Source organism: Podarcis filfolensis, assembly GCF_964270895.1.
Source record: "Podarcis filfolensis genome assembly, chromosome: 6".
In the NCBI taxonomy this organism is placed as follows: domain Eukaryota; kingdom Metazoa; phylum Chordata; class Lepidosauria; order Squamata; family Lacertidae; genus Podarcis; species Podarcis filfolensis.
In genome coordinates this window covers 77,441,544-77,464,086 of record NC_139609.1, presented here as the reverse complement: position 1 = coordinate 77,464,086, position 22,543 = coordinate 77,441,544, and the positions used below count along the sequence as shown (strand labels likewise).

General features: G+C 43.8%; 1 protein-coding gene and 1 long non-coding RNA gene across 3 annotated transcripts in view; both read right to left on the bottom strand.

The window, feature by feature from the left end:
- The window catches only part of LOC310764838, a 133,011-nt gene that overhangs the window by 22,654 nt on the left and 87,814 nt on the right, over positions 1-22,543 (bottom strand). The gene's annotated exons all lie outside the window — the stretch shown is intronic.
- The window catches only part of RIMS4 (regulating synaptic membrane exocytosis 4), a gene marked incomplete at its 3' end in the record, with an annotated part of 96,512 nt that overhangs the window by 22,654 nt on the left and 51,315 nt on the right, over positions 1-22,543 (bottom strand). The window contains exon 2 of one of the 2 annotated variants that reach the window (XM_083619152.1): positions 12,742-12,880. In XM_083619152.1, coding sequence (XP_083475278.1) covers positions 12,742-12,880 — 139 coding nt within the window. Of the gene's footprint in view, positions 1-12,741; positions 12,884-22,543 lie in introns of both variants that reach the window. The other variant, XM_083619151.1, reaches the window with a different exon arrangement.

The window sequence follows — 22,543 nt, the reverse complement described above, 5'->3', positions numbered from 1 at the left end:
GCCATCCAACCTCTGCTTAAAAACTTCCAAGGAAGGAGAGTCCACCATCTTCCAAGGATGATGGCTCCACTGTCAAACTCAGACATGAGTTTCTCCCAGCGCTATGTGAAGTGATGCTGGAGGCTGGACCTGCGACTATTTGCAAGTGAAGCATGTGCTCCACCACTGAGCTATGGTTCTTCTCCAAGGAGGACTGAATAACTGCAACGCAACTACATGGCAGTTTCACTGCGTGCGCAAACTGAGGCACACACCATCAAACCACTTGCTATGCTGTTTCCAGAACTGTGTAACTGACCCTTGTTTTGATCAATACACATGCTACCAGAGTCGCAAGTATGATTCCACCTAACCCGATCAAGAAGGTGCTAAGAAAGTTTTGGTGCTGACCTTTAAAGCCCTAAATGACCTTGGCCCAGTATACCTGAAGGAGCGTCTCCACCCCCATCACGAGAAGTGAGGTTGTAGGGAACCAGGCAGAGGGCCTTCTCGGTAGTGGCACCCGCCCTCCCATCAGATGTCAAGGAAATAAACAACTATCTGACTTTTAGAAGACAACTGAAGGCAGCCCTGTTTAGGGAAGTTTTTAATGTTTGGTGTTTTTAATATTCTCTTGGGGAAACCCAGCCAGAGTGGCGGGGTATAAATTATAAATTATTCTTATTATCAGCATGTTCCTCTGCACTTTGGAAAGGACAAGTAATCCAGTCAACAGAGAGGCTTTTGGTGCTATAGCAGAGAAGGGGCTGCTCCTCTTTACACAAAATATTAATAAGGAGCATGCTATATTCCTTCTATTGAACCTGGGAGAAACGTCTGCACCTTTCATACAACTGAGCCTGGAGGACAAAATGGACTCAATAAGCTTTCTCTTGATGATCAGCATTTTTCTCTTTTCTTTTTTTCAAAGGGATATCCAATTTCTCTTCTTCTATGACCTTTGCCTCCTAGTCATTACAATTAATGATGAACTTGTTATGGCAGCATGTTAATGATTTTAATAAAATTAGCTCAGGCGGCCTTTGGAAGCAGTACTTGACTCCTCCTCTGAACTTTATACAGATGGGTGAATCTGCCCCGGGCAGCAGCTGACAAACCAGTATGTGCTGTATCATCAGGTCTGAACAAAGTCATTGGAGGTCAGGGATTGCTGCAGCACCACTTGAATTCAACACAGAGCTGTAAGCTAGGAGCAGGGCGAGCTCCATTCATACTCGTTCAGCACCGTGAGGCTTAGGCCACATCCACAATCAGGCATTTCAAGCACATGGCTTCCCCCAGAGAATCTTGGGAAATGTAGTTTAAGGGTATTGGGAACCTTAGCTCTCTGTTAGTGGCAAAGGACAGTTCCCAGGATTCTCTGTGGGAAGCCAAGAGATTTAAATCTATGGTGTGGAGGGGATTTTATGATCTGGGGAAAAGAAAAGAAAAGTGACGTTGCATGTTCTTTTGTAATTCAAGAAAATCTTCAATAAAAATTATTTCCATATATATATATATATATATATATATATATATATATATACACACACACACACACACACACACACACAAACATATATATATATATACACACACACACACATACACACACACACCGTATTTTTCGCTCCATAATGCGCACCTGACCATAAGGCGCACCTAGTTTTTAGAGGGAGAAATCAAGAAAAAAAAATTATTCCCCCCCAGCCCCAAAGAGCAAAGAAGCCAAGACAGTGAGCGGGATCCATCCCGCTGGCTGTCCTGGCTTCCTCTTTAGCTGCACTCCGCCTCTCTGGCTGGGAGAGGCTGTGCGCAGCTATGGCAATTCCCCCACCTCCCGCAAAAGCCCACAGGAGCCACACACCCTTTAAGGAGCCCTTGGCTCCTGTGGGCTTTTCTACGAGGAGGGAGAAGGGACTGACTGGCCGCGTCAGTCCCTTCTCCCTCCTGGGGAAAAGCCTGCAAGAGCCACGGGGAGCTTGTGTGCGGCTCTTGAGGGCTTTTCCTGCCTGCCTCCCCCCTGCATAAGATGCACACACATTTCCCCTTACTTTTTAGGAGGGAAAAGGTGTGTCTTATGGAACGAAAAATACGGTATATATTTCTATCTATGTTGTGGATAGAGTGCATACTAGTTTGGGCAGCTATTGCATGAAAGCCTTCCTAAATGGACATAGTAATTGAGATCTCATGAGTGGAACTTTGCTGACAGGGTGCTATCTCTGGCAGAAAAAGATTTATTATTATTATTATTATTATTATTATTATTATTATTATTATTAGCCAATTCCCTGAAACTCCTTTGCCCTGGAAATCTTTCCCAGAGAATTAGTGAAACCAATGGGCCAGTACGACAGGTGGAGTTAGGGGTTTCAGGGTAAGGTTACAAGATTTTTTTCCAATGAATCTGGGGACACCTTTCAACTTCAATGGATTTTGTATGGAGACTGATTTGTAAATCCGGGGACTGTCCCCGGGACGTCTGGTAACCTTATTTCAGGGAGGAAATTGGGGAAAAAACAAAAACCATCTTTGCTCTTCCACCAGTGGGGAGTCTCTGATGGATCAAAGGATTTTCCATGAGAGAAAGGATTCTTTTCATGGAAGATCAGACAGCATATTGGAAGCCAAGCATTGGTTTGCTACGAAATAAATGAAAATATAGCATTCCTGCACCATTACATCCATTCATTACCAGCTCCATCAACTGTGCCTCTTTGAAGGGTAGATATCAGTGTGTTTTCTTTTCTTTATGAAGTGTTCCTAAATAACACCCAGACTAAAGTAAACTAAAATATAATGTCCGCAAGAGATGTTAGATCATAGCGGCGTTGCTTGGAAGAGCACAGTTTCTCATGTAACACATGTTAAATATAAACAAGGTCACCCTCACAACAAACCCATTGGAATTTAATTTCTAGGCCAAGAAGAAACAACAGCAAAATCAATTTCTTGGCTCTGAAGTGTCCCTGCTGGTGTTTGCTAAGTGCCAGTGACTATTTATGGCATCTGCAACACATCTGGTCTGCACTGTAAAAATCAGATATCTGCTTAGTATCTTCCAGATTGTCTACTTAGGGAAATCAGAGAAAGGTTATTTATTTATTTATTGCATTACATCTCACCTTTCCCCCAAGGAACTGAAGGTGGCATACCTGGTCCCATCACTCCTCAATTTATCCTCACAACAACTCTGTGAGGCTGAAAGATGGTGACTGGCTCAAGATGCTTCCTGGCTGAGCAGGGATTCAAACTATGGCCTCCCAGGTCCTGGTTCAACACTTGAACCGCTACAACATCGCACCATATCACGATGGCACAGCCATGAGAGATTGCGAACCATTCCAAAGGCAGTACAGTGGTACCTTGGATCCTGAACGCCTTGGTACTCAAGACGTTTTGGCTTCCAAATGCCACAAACCCAGAAGTGAGTGTTCTGGTTTGCGAACGTTCTTTGGAACTCGAACGTCCGACGGCGCTTCCGCAGCTTCCGATTGGTTGCAGGAACTTCCTGCAGCCAATCGGAAGCCGCGCTTTGGTTTCTGAATGTTTTGGAAGATGAACGGACTTCCGGAAAAGTTTCCGTTTGACTTCCCAGGTACAACGGTATTATAAAAAAAATATGTCCCATCAATTAAGTAGTTTTAGGAAGAGGGGCCAGCAAATAGCATATTGAGTTTGGTGGGACAGTGCCTCATTCACCCGAATGGACCAGCATCTCTTGTGTTGCAACTTAGGGTTTCTGAGAGACAGAGGAGTCAGCAATACAGCGGCAAATAAAACGTTTTGAATGTCTTGTAAAGCAATTTGAATGTCTTGTAAAGCAAATACAATTGTGACACTAGATGGCGACAGTGAGCTATAGCAAATTCAATGCGTTTTTCAAAACGATTATTAAAAAAAGCATTTTCACAACGTTTTGAACATGTGTGTAGTTTCCACCTTGCTGATCTGCTGCAATTAACTCAGAGATCTACCAGTAGATCCTGAATAACATACTGCCCATCACTGATACAATCTATCCTGCTTTTAAATTTAGAGTCAAAATCCTGAAGCAGGGGGTGAGGAACCTATGGATCTCCAGAGCTTGCTGGACACCAACTCCCATAATCCCTGGTCCTTGACCATGCTTGCTGGGGCTGATGGGAGTTGGAGTCCAACAAATATCCGGAGTGCCATAGGTGTCCCAGCCCTGCCCAATGCCAACAAGTATCCATAAAACTCACTTAAAGAATATTAAAAGGCAGAAAAAGACCACAACGAGGCAGAAATAATAGCAGCAGCAGCAAAGTTAATAAAAGATGAAACAGTCAATGCTGTCTGGCACATAATGATGATACTGCACCAGTCATCTCTTTTAGGCTTATATAGTGGCTAATTAAGGCTTGATCACTGTGCATTTCCTTTATTATTTAAACATGCTATATTAATAGCCCAGCAAATACCAGGCCACACTCTCTGCCTCTCACCAGCATGTATATATTGTGGTTTTTATGTTGATCTTTTCTGTGAACTGCCCTGAGACCTCCAGTTATAGGGTGCTACATTAATAATAATAATAATAATGATAATGATAATGATAATGATAATGATGATGATGATAATATCACACCACAGTTACATTCAGCGTTTAAAGGAGCCATTGCAAGCTGCTCTGCCGAACTTACTATCCCTTGCCCACCACTATCCCTTGCCCACTGTATAATTTACCCATATTCTTGACCTGCTTTTAAAATCCTATTTTGGAAAGTGACAGTAGCACGAGCAGCCTAATGAAGGAAACTGCTTGCAGCAAGGAATGCTTTGAAGAATATCCCAAGCGGGAGCCGTTCCCCTCCAACCTGCCAAATGTGACGCATTAGTATGCGGAAAGCAGTTTCCGCGCAGCTAAGTTTAGGCAAACGTATCATTAATTTCTTTTCTTGTCCGTGTGGAGTTTGTGACCTCTTTTCAAATCTATTTTTAAAGCGGTTCTGAGATCTTCCATGCCAAGTGCTGCTACAGAGTGCCAAGCCAAAGCTTTCAACTCACCAAAAGCCTCAAGATTTCATTACTCTGCCTGCCCACCTTCCCAAGCTCTCCAACCCCAAAAAAGCCATTGCTCTGCAACTCCCAATGATTCACATGGCCAAGGAGGGACAGATTCTACCCCCACTCCATGCCCTGGCACTCAGAAGACCTTCCCTTTAGTCACCCGCCTATGCTCACTGTGCAACAAAAGTGCTCAGTGGTTCCCCACCACTTGGAAATTGCCGAGGGTCTCGGCAGACCACTTAATGACTTTTCTGCCTGCAGAGATTGTAATGTGCTGTGCTGGAGGCTGTATAATTTTTAAATTGCATTTTATTATTGCTTTTATTTCTTATATATCGAATCTTATTGCATTGCAATTTGAATTCTGTAGAATTCAAAACTGTAATGGCAAAATCCAATATAAGAAATAAAAGAAGCAATTAAAAATAAAATTGATCTGCCACCTCCCGCCACAAATCTACAGATATGCCATGGAGCACGTGCTGAGGAGATTTCACCCCTCCCATATCCAAGAATCTGCTGATGTTCTCTGCTGATTTTCCAGAGAGGAGGGGCGGTTTCTGCTCTCTACTTATTTCGCTCCAGCCTCATATCAGAGAGAGTGAGAGAGACTGAGTGTTAGAGAGAGATCGTGTGTACAGATAAGGTTGCTGCTAAGAGCAGCTGCAGACACTCAGTGCAGTTCAGCATTTTCGTTTAGACCTCTTTTAGCTCTGTATATAGTTGTGTATTATAGTTGTAGATAGAATAAAGAAGATATTCTACAGAGCTGCTCTCCGAGTCGTTTATGCTCTGCTATACTCTGCTGTGTGACGACTGGCTTATTGAAGAAGTGAATCCGGTGCTCACAACTCTAAGCTGTGAGTCCACAGCACTTTGACCTGTTCCTGTGCAGAAGATGGTCTCTGGAAGTGCTACCCAGCTCGCCTAGCCCAGTCGGGGCTGAAGTGGATGAGACCAGTTGGTGGCACTGGCTCAAGGGCGATGCTGACACGTGCATGATCAAGGTTTTGGAACCCCTGACTTATAAGTAGCTAGGGATGTTGGAATAGTCAATGAAAAGGGAAAGAACAGCAGAAATTGCCAATGTTTGCTTACTTGCCCCATGTCAACAAAGACAATCAGTATTTGCTGTTGTTGTTTTCTGTCCACAAGCAAAACTTAATTAATTATATTCCCCTCCGTCATTTGCATTGTGTTTCCTTTACAACGAAATGAATGGGGTGGGATAATGTAATGACAATGCAATTTACAAAATTAATAATGTGAATTTTGTAATTTTGCCACAGTGGGCAACAAGGCAAATAACATCGTTTTTAGCAGAAGACATACTGCAGCGGAATGGAAACAGTGTTGCACGCAGCAAATTCAGAGCAGATTGGGAAACGATGCTTCTTACACCCCCAGAGGTAGAACAACTGCTTGGTATGCGGAGACTCTCAGGTTCAACTCTTGGTATCTTATTTATTTTTATCTTAGCTGAATTCTTATCTTGCGAACAGTAGATCCTGAGCTGCTTCTGTGCTACTATGAAAGCATTCAAGGAGTGCTTCCAGATTATCAGTATTTTACAGGAGAGATTCATGTGCATACTGGGAATTTAGTTTGTGCACTCGAGGTAGATTAAAGTGCAATCCTGGCACAAGCTTGCTTAAAAAAGAAGATACTGTACTTTTTGCAGTTAGGAAAGTGATGGGGAAACATACTGAAAATTGTGGGATAAATGAATGATTACTAGAAAGACCTATAAACACCCTGAAAGCAAATCAGGGTGAATGTTCATTGTTGTATGACCTCCCTGAAAAGCAAACAAATCAGAACAAATGTTCAGTGAACACTGGACATTGTTTAATCAATAGGTAAGCTTTGTGCAAGCAAATGAAGATGAATGCTCAATAAACAGGTCATCTGGAGGAGTCCAGGGAGAGAGGGGGCTGAGAGAAAATGATGGAATGAACTCAAAGGAATGCTAAGAAACTGCAGAGGAGAGACTAGGAGACAAGAGGCTTTGTTTGAACAGAATCGAGTATCATTCTTTCTCTTTCTCTGGCAACCACTTGTAGCTGAGTAAGATTGTCTTCCATAAACACGGTTTTAACAATGAGTCCGTAAGTGACTGTGGAGGTCAATTCTGGACCCACACGTCCTTCCACAGTGGGGACATTGGTTTCCGGGTGGGAGTTGATCAAGGTGTGGATTTGCCAAGCGTGCCTTCCTCTTAGCATGTTTCTCCCTTGCATCCTGAGTCTGAGTGCCTTCAAAGTCCATGACACCTTTGGTAAAGGCTGTTCTCCAACTGGAGCGCTTGCAGGCCAGTATTTCCCAGCTGTTGGTGTTTACAGTACTTATTTTAGATTTGCCTTGAGATAGTCTTTAAACCTATTTTGTTGACCATCAACATTACGCTTTCCATTTTTAAGTTTGGAATAGAGTAGTTGCTTTTGCGTATACATTTCTAGTGCCAACACTAAATATATAAATTCTGGTAAATGAGCCACCATGGCTGCTAGAGGGCCATGAACATTTGTGTTCCAGGCTTTTTAGACTCATCTACTATCTGAAACCAAAGGGGTGCATTGGTTGCCAGTTGTGAAATATATTGGCATTATTTTCAGCTCTCCTACGCCACTACAGTAGCCATTGAGAGACTTCGCCTCCGTGAGTTTATTCATCTCTTTTGAAGGCAACTAAGCTACTTTCTGCTCTTCTAGGAATGGCATGAGAATTTGGTTCAAAGACGTGTCGCCTTTCTATTTCTAAATTTTCATTTCTAAGTATAAATTAGCACATATAAATTGTATGCACATATATGTATTTTTTCCTCTATTTTAGTTGTGCAAAAACGGTCAGCTGTAGCAGGCACAGCAATCTGGACTATGTGCAGTATTTGGGTGGTTCAGAAACCTGTAATTTCATAGACCACAAGAATGAGCCAATGAACCTGACTACACAAAACTTGCCACTGGATCTGAACCTTTGAGCAATGAGACCAGAAAGAAGCAAAGTCCGGGGGGGGAGGGGGAGACTTTCTTGACCATTTTTCAGGGTTTTTTTGAGACATTGAATAGCCACTATCACAAATTATCAGTCTGAATGGAAATGAAGTAAGGAAAATTAATGTTCCGACTTGCAGATGGATTCCAAACGTTCCCATCAATGGGAGGGAGAATGGAGGGGGTATCTTGGGAGAACACCCGCGGCAGGAACATTTAATGAAGAATAATGCTCATGGTTTTCAAAACTTGCTGTGGAGAGTCCATAAATCTGCTGATCAACTCTTGCCTGGAGAGCTGTTAGATGTTGAATCAAACAGAGCACTGGGTGGGCATTAGTCAAAGTAGAGATTTACAATGGATCTCTCTTACCCTTGCGGGCAGACGACTTTTGCGGGCAGGCACTGTTTGTAAACAAAGCACTAATGATGAGAAAACTTTGAGGCCTCTGTGGAGTGAATTGCCATAAACCTTCCTGATACACGTTAAAACATGTTTATTACACCATTGGTGTTGCTCAGAAGACGACACTTTGGAAATTTGCTGGCATCAAGTTGCCTGACTGATCACCTAACAGAATAAATGGAGCAAATAATCTTTCACAATTGGATTAATGTGCTTTCTCTTCATCACTTTCACTTCTTAAAGTGTATTAGCCCTGACTGTTTCTGATGTTATCTAATATAGACAGCTAGATGTACTCCCACCGTCCTCTTGGCAGTACAGCGGAATGGTTTTCAGCAATATCCTCCTGACTCTTAGGTGAAGGGTGCTGGGAATTGCAGCTCTGTGAGGAGTGAACTACCGTTCCCAGGATTCTTTGAGGGAAGCCATTTTCTGGTTAAATATTATGACATCAGCTTCTATGGACCAGAGTCAGATGCACGAAGGGTTGCTGGAAAGTGGCAGGTTTATGTTTACATGAGTGTGTAGAGGAAAAAGAAAAAGGATGTTGGAAACAGTGGGCTGAAATGAACCACTCACAACAGCAGCAATCATTCCTTTCCCCTCATTATTTACAAATGTATGCACCACTGCAGTGACTGTGTGCATGCGAGCACTGCTGCATTATATGTGAGAGGTTCCTTTAATTTACAAACTGACAGTCACACAGCTACTCGGGTTCTCTGTTAGAAGGAATGATATCTGGGTTTCACAGGTAGGCATGTGGCAAACAGAGCTGCAGGTGTCTCTGCAGCCTTCCATGCTGTATCTCAGAGTGGAGCCCACATGATGCCATGATACCAGCCTCTAGGGAAGTGGCAAGAGAACATTTTGTTTAAGAGCTGAAACAAAGCATGAAGGGGGGAGAAGGCAGAGCAAATTGACGACGTGTCCTTGCAGAGCACGGTTTTGACTTCCATATCAAACGAGAGAGCACCTTTCCTGCTCCTCCCGAAGTCATTGCCTGCTGTGTTATTCTAATGTAAGAAAGTCACCTTAGCATTCTGCAAACTAATCATCCCAGCGGTCGTCAGCAGAAAACAAGAAAGCCTTCAACTGCAATGCATTTCGGATTGCAGCAGCGCACAATATTTTATTCTGGGGCAATTTACCTGAAGTCCGCTCGTCCAAGAAAACCAGTCACTGGGTGGGTGTGCGCACGCACACAGTGGAAGCAATTATGTAAAACATAATTAACTTGCCACATCTTGCTACCTGTACCATATAGTATACCCAGGACCTTGTTGGAGTCAGAGCTAAGCTTCAGATTCTCTGTTGAATCAGCAAAATCCCCAAACAACAGTTATTGTTTCTGAGTTGGATACAACCCTAATTTTTTAAACCATATTTTCATATCTGCTCTGGTGCAAAAATTTTCCTTGTCTTAAAACTTATATCCTGTCTTTCAGCCAAATCAACCTTCAAGGCAGCTTATGAATCATTAGAAATACAAAATACATATGAAAACTTCATGGAATAAAACAGGAATATAGAAAAATAGAGTCAGAGCAACACATATTCCTAGCATGGAATGTCCGTTAAGGCTGAGGTTATAATCAGCACTTTTAACTGTGCCTGGAAATGAACAAGGAGGCAGTGCAGATTGAACAAAATCAAAATAATGCACACCATGAAATAAAACACCGGACAACGTTCTTGCCGATGTATTTTGCATTGGCTGAGATTTCCAAACACTTTTTAAAAGTTGCCCCACATGGAGCGCATTGCAGTAATCTAATCTGGATTGATTCCTGTTCCTTTCCTGCAAGCCATGATTTGCAAACCAGAAGCCATCCTCAGGGCCATGCAAGACCCCTAGTTAGCAATAAACAAGATTAGCATCAGCACAGATGTAATACTAAGCCATGGTTATAGATGACAAAGGGAGAAGAGGGGGAAAATTATGCCCGAGAGTGAAAAAGAATGGAATACCTATTCCTGAGGCTGGATCTCAATTTGGAAGCCATGATTTGCAAGGAGCCATTTCTGCACTTCCACAAGGTCTTGGATGTGAGTTGGCATTCACGTCATGACAGCTTTCCCTGGGGCAAACTTCTGAACTGAAAGCTGGAGGAACAATTTGACTTCTCACTAGCCTTCTTAGCTTGCTGCTCTCCTGGGAGATGTGCAAGCTTCCTAATTTGGCAGCTCATCAGGATGAGTAAGTAGCAACAGGTCTCTGTAAATATCTGTCCTCAGCTGGGAGGCTAGGAAGGGCTTGGTCATCTTAACTCGTAGGTGCTATTCAAATGGCAAAGGCAAGAGTGTGTACGTGTGTGAGCTACTTCTCAAGAACTGAAACATGGAAGGATGAAATGTGCCATCGAAGTAATACTGGTTCTGAATGTCCTAAGCCACAAGAAGTGACTTATGCAAGGAAACCATTAAAAATTCATAAAATGCTGTTATCTCTTGACAATGCTCCCTGAAAGAAATAATTCAGTATTTGCTTTCACAGAACAGGTCTAGGCATTCAGTAGCTGGAGTTCTTAACCTAGGTTGCTTCCATGCTACAGCATTTAAGCACTGCTGAAGACTTTTGTGTGAGTATGTGCAGTTAGCTGGAAAAGCAATTAGAATGGAGTTTCCACACAAGTTTCCACCAGCAGTGCCCTTCCTTCTCCATGGCCAATGTCCTCTTAGCTTCCTATCATGTTTACTCATAAATAAGTCCTGTAAAAGTTCCCAGCAATGTTCTTTTTAACAAATTCCTCAGTTCCGGCAATTTTATTGCTTCCTGATGCGTGTGAGTGTGTGCTGGTGGTGAATAGCCTATTAATTGCCCCTTTAATAGCCTCCCTTATTTGCATGCATGAAAAGGGCTGTGATTACAGAAGCTTCTAAGTACAGCAAAGAAAGCAAAACATGCTTTTGATATTCTAGGAGCAAAATTGGAACCGGAAGCATGATTTGGAATAAACATGAGCGCTCACATCTTGTGCCTTTCTGAATCTCTCTGTCCATGTCACCCCTTCTTGATGGCCAGGGAGCTGTTATATCATCCTGTGTAAACTTGGAGTTTGAGTATAAAGGGTACAGTTGCATGCCACTAACTTTAATAAATGGAGGATACTGCCGTGGAGCAGCTTTTTACCAAGGTACTCTATTTCTTTTGGAATTGGGCTGTTACCCACTTCCAATCAGAGCCTGAACATGCAAGCAGCCAGTCTGTGCAGTGATGCTGCACAGATGATCCAAGATATTTGTACATCGTTCCCGAGAGGCTGAACCACACAGACAGAAAGGAAATAATGGTTGTTGGAATGGAAAACAGATTCCCTGCAGGGCGAAAAGAACACACCTGAGTTCCAAATTCACTGAATTTTGTAACGCAGGCAAGGAACAAAGTTACCTTACTGCAATTGCGTAGCAGAACTATTTCCTTGGAGGCAGGTTTTCATGGAAGGCATCAGCTACATAATCATTACAATTGCAGAGTGGTAACAACAAACAAACAATAGCAATGAATAATAATGCCTGGTAGGATCTCTAACCTTAAACCATTTCTCCAAAAGGTAAAAAGGTAAAGGTGAAAGGTAAAGGACTCCTGGATGGTTAAGTCCAGTCAAAGGCAACCATGGGGTTGAAGCGTTCATCTCACTTTCAGGCTAAGGGAGCCAGCGTTTGTCCACAGACAGCTTTTGTGGTTCATGTGGCCAGCATGACAAAACCATTTCTGGCGCAACGGGACACCGTGACGGAAACCAGAGCGCACAGAAACACCATTTACCTTCCGCCTCAATGAGTCACCTTTGAAGACCTTCTAGGCTCTAAAATTCAGACAATGACATCCCACAACTGAGCTAATTTTGTGCTGTTGTCAGACTTTGGGGTTGAATCCACAGCAAAGAAGTTGCATATTGGTCCTACTGAAATCAATGAGACTTATTCGTTACTCATTGTCTCACATTGATTGATTGACTTTTCCCGGGGTGGGGAGGAAAAGGAAAACATTGATTGGGAGGAGGCTAGTTTCCTACAAAAAAAGAAAGGAAGAATTATAGTGCTTCTACATTTTGCCTCATATCTTGGGTTCCACAAGCACTAGAAACTTGTTTTTTTAAAAAACTGAAAGCTGGGAATCTGGGGGTTATGGTTTTTATGTGGAGTGGCAACTGTCCCCTGGAATCCCATTCAAAGATGCCTACTCTGTCAATGTATTTGTTGGTACAGGTAACGCAGGGGACACTTATTATTATATTTTACAATTAATTAAAGATTGCTTATGATCGATCAGTTGATAGATAAAGATATACAGATATATGTACTTTGCCCTCTTGCTACTTACTTTCCTTCGGATCCATAGCTGTTCATACTCTCCTCAATGGATTCATGGCTGGCTTGTCGGATCGTTCGGCTTGGCATCTCAACAGCCAGGCCAGTTTCTGTGCTCCGCTGGATGGCACCTTTGAGTTTCCGGCCATCTCCTTCTAAAACAAAGACAAAGAGCATGTGGGAAGGAGAGAAGGAGGGAAGGAGGGAAGGAAGACAAGAAAAGAAAAGAAAAGAAAAGTGGTTAGGCATTTTGATATTGGGTGAAGACTATACAACAGTGGAAAGCAACATGCAAACAAATAAATACAAAGATTTGTACTTGGGAATCTGGAAACTAGGACAACATCAGAAAATCTGGAAACCTGGAACACTTTCTGGTGTGGCAGGAAGAGGGTTGAGCCTACAATGAGGCAGAGTGAGGCAGCTGCCTCAGGCGGCAGATGCTTAGGTGCAGGGAGTGGCCAGAGCTGTGAGTGACATGTGGCCTCCTCTGTACTTTCTACACTAGCCTGCTGCCTTTAAGCACAGTGGAAAGGACTGTCCTCTCACTAGTATTGGATTAAGATTCAACTACCAGTCCAGTTGCTTTCTGTATGTGCCTTGGGGCAGGACACCATATTGTCCTTTGCCTCAGGCAGCAAAATGTCTTGAGCTGGCCCTGGGTTTGACACCCTAGATTCCATTTTGCTTTTGGTGACAGATCCTTCTACACACTAACTGATGTATGCGCGTAGAGCTCCTCCATAAAAATCCACACAATTATGAAACTTTCTCAGTTTCCTACATCCAAAGCCAGCAAATCAGCCTTGGGTTTTGAGGCCTGAGTGTGACTGAAAAGCCAGGCTTTCAGTTTGCAAAAGTAGCAGAACCAGATATTACACCTACAGCACAAGCCTCGTTTATATAAACAACAGATAAGCGGCAAAACTCTCCCTGGTCTGTGGCATTACCAGGGATAGAAGGGTCGGTTTATTTCTATTCTCTCAATTTTTATTTTTTCCCCAATATGAAATTCAGTGCTCTGCATTTCTGCAGCAATTTGTGAAAATCTTCATTAAAAACATTCAACATTTTTGCATGTATTTCTGACGAATGCACACATTTTTGCAAGCATTTTCTCCTAATGTAATACTGCATGTTTGTATGATACTTTCGCAAATGCACTCTACATTTTTTGCACTCTACATAGATACATGTTTTTGAAAACATTGGTTGGTTGGGGAACTGCATTACAAAATCTGGATAAAAGCCAATTTCAAAGGGTGGTTATGACTTGATTCTCATATTGTTTCAGAAAGTGTGGATTTGATAAATTCAGCTTTAATTCTGAACAGAATCAAATTCCACACACACACACCCATCCCTAACTACTGCAGATCAAAATGTAGCAGGGAGATAGCACGAATGCCTGCTTCTTATGGAAAAAAGCAAACAAATCCTTGCACATAGATACTTGGATAACCTTATGGTTTCCTGGGAGATGTTCCTATATGGAAGAGTATTTAGACCTATGTGGCGCTGTGGGTTAAACCACAGAGCCTAGGACTTGCTGATCAGAAGGTCGGCGGTTCGAATCCCCGTGACGGGGTGAGCTCCCGTTGCTCGGTCCCTGCTCCTGCCAACCTAGCAGTTTGAAAGCATATCCAAGTGCAAGTAGATAAATAGGTAGTGCTCCGGCGGGAAGGTAAACAGCATTTCCATGCGCTGCTCTGGTTTGGCAGAAGCAGCTTAGTCATGCTGGCCACATGACCCGGAAGCTGTCCTCCGGCTCCCTTGGCCAATAAAGCGAGATAAGCGCCACAACCCCAGAGTCGGTCACGACTGGACCTAATGGTCAGGGGTCCCTTTACCTTTACCTATTCCCATAAAAACAATTTTACTTCCTAGCAACTGGTTTTGCATGCCAGTTCTCGAAGTTACATCCAAATTTTCACATTTGATGTTATTGTTTGGTGTGCTTGAGAGAATTATCACTTTGCATTGCAGCGGCCGAATTTGCAGAGAAAATGTCCTGCTGATGTATTTTCTCGTGGAATGAATAACGCTGAGTCCCTTCCCTGAAAAACTGGCCTTCGAAAGCCCATCCTCTTAAATTAAGAGTTTCTATTTTCATCACCAGCTCTCACAGTCCACATTTCTTTGAATAAATTATGTTATATAATGAATATATAATAAGTACCATTAACACTAATTGCTTTGGCTTACGTCAGGAAGCTAAGAAGTTTCAGCTGACATGCAATACTTAAACCATAACGCTGACAAAGGGCTGCAAAATTCTGCTAATGAATGAGGATGCTGAACTCTCTGCAAAATGCATGCTGCCGTTAAGAATGCTATTCTCATACTGTCTTTCTCTGGCAAGGGACGGATACCTGCCGTATTCATGTCCTGCCAGGTGAGAGACATCTGCCTTATGAGACTACACCTTTTTGTGTTACCCTTGATATTACCCTATATGAACTGTCACCCTGTTGACTGACTTACCAGTGGACCATTTCCAGGCAAGGGAGGAATAAGGAGGACAGATCTTCCACTCAGGGGCATAGTTTGGGGAGGGCCAGGGGGCCATAGCCCCGGGTGAATGATCTTGAGGGGACATGAGCCAGGCTCCTCCCCAGTAGGAATCCCTGCCCTGCTTGCCACTACGGGTCTCTGGGCCCTGGAGCCTGGCCTGGCCTGGTCCTGCTGCTGCACTCTGGCCGCCTTGCTGAATGGCTGCCCAGACAGCATTGCAGGGATGTGCCCACCAAGGGCCACGTCAGCCAGCCAGGCTCCCCCCTGCACAGGCAGGCAGGTGGCAGTGAGGATTGGGTGTGCATGACAGGTTTTGTTCAACCTCTGCGCTCAGCCCTTGGTCCTGCCTGGGGTGCCTATGCATGCCCCGGGCACCAACAAAGGTCGCAACACCACTGCCTCTGTTCAAAATAGCCTATTGCTAAGTCTTCCCTCTACTTCTCTCTTCCTGTGTGTGATAGCTAGAGAAAATGTCTCTTCTTCACCTCCCCTGCCCTTTGTCTTGCAGAGTGGAGAAACACCTAAGGAAATGAAAAAGGGGCACCAAATTGTATGGCTTTAAAAGAGGGTTATTGATGGAGAATAAAGCTATCCGTGGCTACTAGCTATGATAGCTATGTTTTACTTCTACTGTTAGATGCAGCATGTCTTTGAATAGCAGCCGCTGGAACTCGCATGCTGGGAAAGTGCTTTTCCATTCAGGTCCTGCTTGCAAGCTTCCCCTAAGCATCTGGTTGGCCAATGTAAGAAGAAGATGCTGGGCTAAATTAAGTCTTTGGCCTGATCCAGCAGGGCTCCTCTGATGTTCTTATGGCTCTAGAGGTCATCTCTAGTGTCCAAATCAAGGGTAGTAACAGTACTACTCTATTCTGCCTTGGTCAGACCACATCTGGAATACCGTGTCCAATTCTGGGTGCCACAATTTAAGACAGAAATTGACATGCTGGAATGTGTGCAGAAGAGGGCAACCCAGATGATCAAGGGTCTGGAAACCAAGCCTTATGAGGAACAGCTGAAGGAGCTGGGTATATTTAGCCTGGAAAAGAGGAGACTGAGGGGAGATGTGATAGCCATCTTCAAATATCTCAAAGGCTATCACATGGAAGATGGAACAAGCTTGTTTTCTCCTGCTCCAGAGGACTCAAACTAATGGCTTCAAGTTACAAGAAAGGAGATTCCAACGAAACATCCAGAAAAACTTTCTGAATTCCACAGAGGGAAAAGACAGGATGTAAAAGTAACAAATAAATAGCAGAATACTGGATCCTATAAACAGTTATACATCTATAGATATCCACAATATGCCAAAGCCCTTAGACATTTGTATCATAGTCTCTGAAACTCATGAAGGAAGTTCCACAAATAGAGGCCTTCCCAGCTGATGACTTCAAATGTAAAGTTATTAAAACTTTACATTATGATAATGTAATGTCAATGCAGTCATCATCCACCTTTGCAATGAATCCCCTAAGGTAGCTTTTCCTCTGGTGAGATGCTCAAATTCCCAGCACCCAAATTGGGGATACTGCAATCCTGATTCTTCCCTCAGTCAGGAAATCCTTGGCTCTTGCCTAGGAGTGCAGCTGTGACAAATGTCGCAGGCGCTTATTTGACAATGATTACATTTGCCACTGGCTGCCCAACACCTCCTGCCTCTCATCCTCTCCCGACTCAGTGCCAAATCTCAAGCCATGAGGTGCAATGTTAGAGGCTGCAGTGTCCAACCTCAGAGGTAGCATCTGGTTTCACGAAGCGTCTCCCACATGATCAGTGCCATCCATGATTCCAGAAGCTAAAGCCTTGGCTAGGGCTCAGCTGCTGCTAATGCACTTCTCATTTTGCCTTTGCTGCTTCCCTCACCCCCAGCCAGATGGGAAGCACAGAAGGGTAGCCTGATACAGAGGAACTGCTGAAGATCACTCCCGGCTTCCTCTTAATTACCGTGCACCACAATTACATAAATTCCACCCTTCCCTCCATTTCAGATACCACAGTACCAAAGTGTGGCTTGTTTTTTTTTATCAGCCAACGCCACGATGAAAGCAGATGGGACATCTTCAGCCACCTCTAAGGCGGCCTTCTGAGATAGCTTCTTAAAACCGGCCATCTCTCAAATTGGCTGTGGGTAGATTTGTAGTACTGTCATGTCACCTCAGCTGTCTACTTGAATTTGTGTTTTGTGTGATGGAAGGACGTGAACGGAAAGACAGAGCAAAGTGCTTTTGCTATCATCTCGTGGCTTTTAAAACCATCACTCACAGCTGTAAGGAGAAACCTGAAAACAGGCCCGCTAAAGGAGAGTTATTTACAGATGAAAACTCTGGTGCTTTCCAAACTTCCTGCTGGGAAAAAAAAGATGGGTGGGGTATAAATAAAATTGTTGTTGTTGTTGTTATTTTCAGGGATGGGACTTATGCAACCAAATCGAACTCAAGCTAGAGAGATCAGCAGTGACAATGAATGTGGTGCAATATTAGCAGGTGATGTGTCTTCAGTGAACCCAAAGACTTTCCATGCATGCAGTCGGATACTTGGCACAGAGTCCGGCACACTGAATATATCAGCTTCCTTCCCCCCTTCTAAAACCCAAGCATCTAGAATCACAGTTGCAGTGAAAGCAGTAAAGTATGTCAGCAGTACCTGAACAGATATCAGAAACCAGAGGAGGAATGCGAAGGTTTTCCAGAGGTGAAGAGACAGAGCATAAACATCTGGCAAAGCTTCTGCTCCCCCCATTTTACAACTGCTCCATCGCCATTTAGGGTTGCCATCCCCCCCAGCATGCTTAGGAGGAACGAGTTTGGCTTTTTGTTTCTTTTCTTTTTTAGTTTGTTTTTTAAAAGAGACAATGAAAGGATGGGTGATGAAGACACATTTGGCAAATCCTCACTGTGATCAACTCCCACTCACAAACCTATATCCCCACTGTAGAAGGATGTGTGGATCCAGAATTGGCCTCCACAGTCACTTAGGGACACACTGTTAAGACCATATTCATGGAAGACAATCTTACCCAGCTACGAGTGATCACAGAAGAAGAAGGAGGAGGAGGAGGAGGAGGAGGAGGAGGAGGAGGAGGAGGAGGAGGGTAAGGAATGTTCAAGATCTGTAAGGTCATGAACTATCTAGGCAAATTGAACAGAAAACCCAAACAATGAAAGAAAAGCATATTTAATTTCAGGTTAATTACAGCAAAAAAAAAAGTGTCAATGGCCTCTAGCTCTGATGGCTTTAAACATTCGTGGGGAGCAGGCAAATCAATTTGTATGAGCCAGAAAGTGAAATACAACCACCAGATGCATTGAATGCGGGAGTATCAGATGCTGGAAAACAGTTAAGTAAAGGATGTCCCTCATCATCTTCCCAAGCCTGATTAGCGTTGCCTGGCCACTGGTGGAGACAAATGGATGCTTGATCTCATCCACTATCATTATGTCCTTGTGACAATTGTGGTGTCCCCTGAGTGATGATGCACCAAGAGAAAATAATTTATCTTTGTTAGCTTGTTAAGGGCTATCTGTTTTGAGTATCGATCTTCTTTCCTATGGCAGCGGAAGATGTATACTCCCTGCGCACGTTGCAATTAAAACTTGCTAGCGGTGGTTAAATTAATTGACAGCCTACCCAAGGGAAGGCTGCTACAGAGTAGATTACAGTCTGGGAATGTATTCATTTGAATTCACACAAGTAGCCATGCTCATCTGGATCATGTAGCTCACAGGTGGCCCTCCGCAGCCTTCACAGTGGCCTTCAAGCCCATCCCGGAGCGAGAGAGAGTGAGGAAGCAGAAGAGAAGGATTGGAAGAGAATGAATGGGTGATCAAGGAATAAAGTGTGTGTGGGAGAGAGAGTGAGTTGTGAGACTGTGATGGAATGAATAAAAGACTGGAAGAGAAGGGGTGTCCCACCCACTTTTTATTTGGCTCCACCCACCAAGCAGTGACATGTGACCTCCTAGCCATTCCCCCCCCCCCAAATGCAGCCCTAAGCCCCCAAACGTTAGCCCACCCGTGCTCTAGGTTGCCAGCAGCATACATAGTTCTGATAACAACCCAAGAGTAAAGAATAACTACTGTACATGGATTCAGCACTGGATAGCTATTGCAGCCCAGTCGCTTGCTGTAATATAGACATGTATAGGTTATTAGTGTTTAAAGGTAAACCCCTGACCATTAGGTCCAGTCGTGACCGACTCTGGGGTTGTGGCGCTCATCTTGCTTTATTGGCCAAGGGAGCCGGCGGACAGCTTCCGGGTCATGTGGCCAGCATGACTAAGCCGCTTCTGCCAAACCAGAGCAGCGCACGGAAATGCCGTTTACCTTCCCGCCGGAGCGCTACCTATTTATCTGCTTGCACTTTGACGTGCTTTCGAACCGCTAGGTTGGCAGGAGCAGGTACTGAGCAATGGGAGCTCACCCAATCACGGGGATTCAAACCACCGACCTTCTCATCTGCAAGTCCTAGGCTCTGTGGTTTAACCCACAGCGCCACCCGTGTACCTATTAGTGTTTAGGTGGGGTTTTAAAACATTCCTGTTCATCCAGGCATCTAGAAAATGAAATATGCTGTGCTTTGGCAACCGTGAAACTGCTAGCTGTAAGGATGCTTTGGTTTTGGATTTTTTTACAAAAGGTCTATATTGTTTTTACTGGTTTGTTGTTCTATATGTTTCTTTGTGGGGGGAAGAGTGGGAGAACAATCTAATAAATTATTATTACTGTGGTTTATCATGAGCAAGCAATTTGCTTGTGCATGCTGCCCATTTGCTTCCACTTTGCTCCTCCACTGGCATGAACAAGATGCAATGACTCACAATATTTCCTAGCACATGACGGGGCGTTCAGAGCGCTCTCACTCACTGTTCCGACCACCCTCTCTAGTGGCCAAGTTCCCCCTCTTTTGAGGTTATAAAGACAAAATGTTGATAATCTATTCTGCAGCCATTTATACCGACAGAATAGGGTGAATTCAAACCACCATTAGAAAACAACAACACAATGGCTAGAGCGTGTCATCTCTAATGCTGAGAGATGATATTTGGCATGGTGCATTTGTGCTTGGAATGACCCACCATGTCTCAGAATTATGACTCACTACACCTTGGCTCAGTTATAGATTCCCCAGGACATGGCATGTAAACATCTGAGCATCCATCAAAGCATTTTTCAGATCCACTCATCGTGCCAAAATGTCAATGCATTCCAATTTCTTAATTTCTTATTGTACATCGCCATATCTAGCCACAGGGCTATCGTACCAGAGGAAACGTATGCAGCTATTACATATTTAACTTTTCAGTTTGCAATTGTTCGTGATTCCACTCTTCTGGGAACTTGTAAAAGCTACTGCAGTGTAATGACTGAAACATGATCAGTGATGTGGAAACCCCCTTGCAAATTTTTAGCTCTGCTATAAACTCATTGAGTAGCTTTCGGTAAATCACTGTCTTTCAGCTTTATCCCTCCACCCCCCCCCCCAACACCCTGGATATGTAATAGAAGGATAATCGAAGTCTACACTGCAGGAGTGTTGCAAAAATTACTGAGATGATTTATTTATTTTGTTAAATTTGTATACTGCCCTTCATCCGTGGATCTCAGGGTGGTTCACAAGATTAAAAACACAAGACAAAAAACACAAAATACGTGTTATTTATTCTTGATAAAATTTATATACCCAAAGATCTCAGGGCAGTTCACAAGATAAAAATACAGGATAAAAGCACAAATAGTTAGAACAAAAACAAAACAATAACCCCCATAATAAAACATAATAAAAACCCAAACCAAACCAAATAATAACAAATAACAAACAAATAATGTGTGAGAAGTACCTTAGAGCACTTGAGGAGCACAATATATAAAAACTAAGGGCGTGGCTCAGTCGGTAGAGCATGCGATTCTTAATATCAGGGTCGTGGTTCTAGCCCCACATTGGGCAAAAGATTCCTGTCTTGCAAGGATTTGGACTATATTATCTTTGTGGTCCTTTCCAACTCTGTGATTCTATGGTTCAGCCAAATTGAGCACATCTTTCCCACTGAAATCAATAAGACTTAGACATCCTCATCTTTGGCTGGATTGTGCATTATTGAGCATTACTGCTTCCTTTTTAAATCCTCCTGCTGCTTCTCCACTCAGTTCTGAGTTCTTGATTCTCTCAGCTTTCTCATTTTAAATCCCATCCGCTGTGATTACCATTCAATTTTTCGACATTCAGTTCCCCACTTGGCTTCCACTCTAGTGACACAGGAGGGAATTGATTCAAGGGGCTGTAGAAGTATCTCTCTGGGTGGGGCTTTCCATATCTGCTACATTAAGTGGAATTGATTCGAAGTTGAACAGGCGGTGGCTGGATTTAAAATGGACCAGATTGCCTTCCAAGATTTCTTATTTTGCACCAAAGCACACCGGGCACTAATAGATCCAAGGTTTACGGGCCGACAGGAGTTGAGCAGATTGGCTTTGCTACCGTGAGTCCTCATCAACAACAGTCCTGCACAACTTGCAATCCACATGAAAAGCTCTGCTGGCAGCAGGGTGTGTGTGTGTGTGTGTGTGTGTGTGTGTGTGTGTGTGTAAACACCCACGTTAGTGCCTCTTGGATTCTGCCACCGCCTACCTCCTGGACAGGAAAGCCCTGCCCTGCTCACTTGGAGAGGTGCCAAATTCTGGAATAGCTCAGTTGGTAGAGTATGAGACTCTTAATTTTAAGGTCACGAGTTCGAGCCTCACATTAGGCAAAAAGATTCCTGCATCGCAGGGGGCTGGACTAGATAACCCTTGTAAAAAGGTAAAGGGACCCCTGACCATTAGGTCCAGTCGTGACCGACTCTGGGGTTGCGGCGCTCATCTCACTTTATTGGCCGAGGGAGCCAGCGTACAGCTGGCCATCATGTGGCCATCATGACTAAGCCGCTTCTGGTGAACCAGAGCAGCACACGGAAACACCGTTTACCTTCCTGCCGGAGCGCTACCTATTTATCTACTTGCACTTTGACATGCTTTCGAACTGCTAGGTTGGCAGGAGCAGGGACTGAGCAACGGGAGCTCACCCAGTCGTGGGGATTCGAACCGCTAACCTTCTGATTGGCAAGCCCTAGTCTCTGTGGTTTAACCCACAGCGCCACCCACGTCCCTGATAACCCTTGTAGTCCCTTCCAACTTTATGATTCTAAGTTTATGTTCAGTAATGTGCTAAGCTTTGCCCCAAAGAGCCACACAGCATTCTCCTCTTCTCTTCTTAGGGTTTGTCCCAGGGAAGAAGTGCTTCACAACAACCCTATGAGGTAGGTTAGGCTG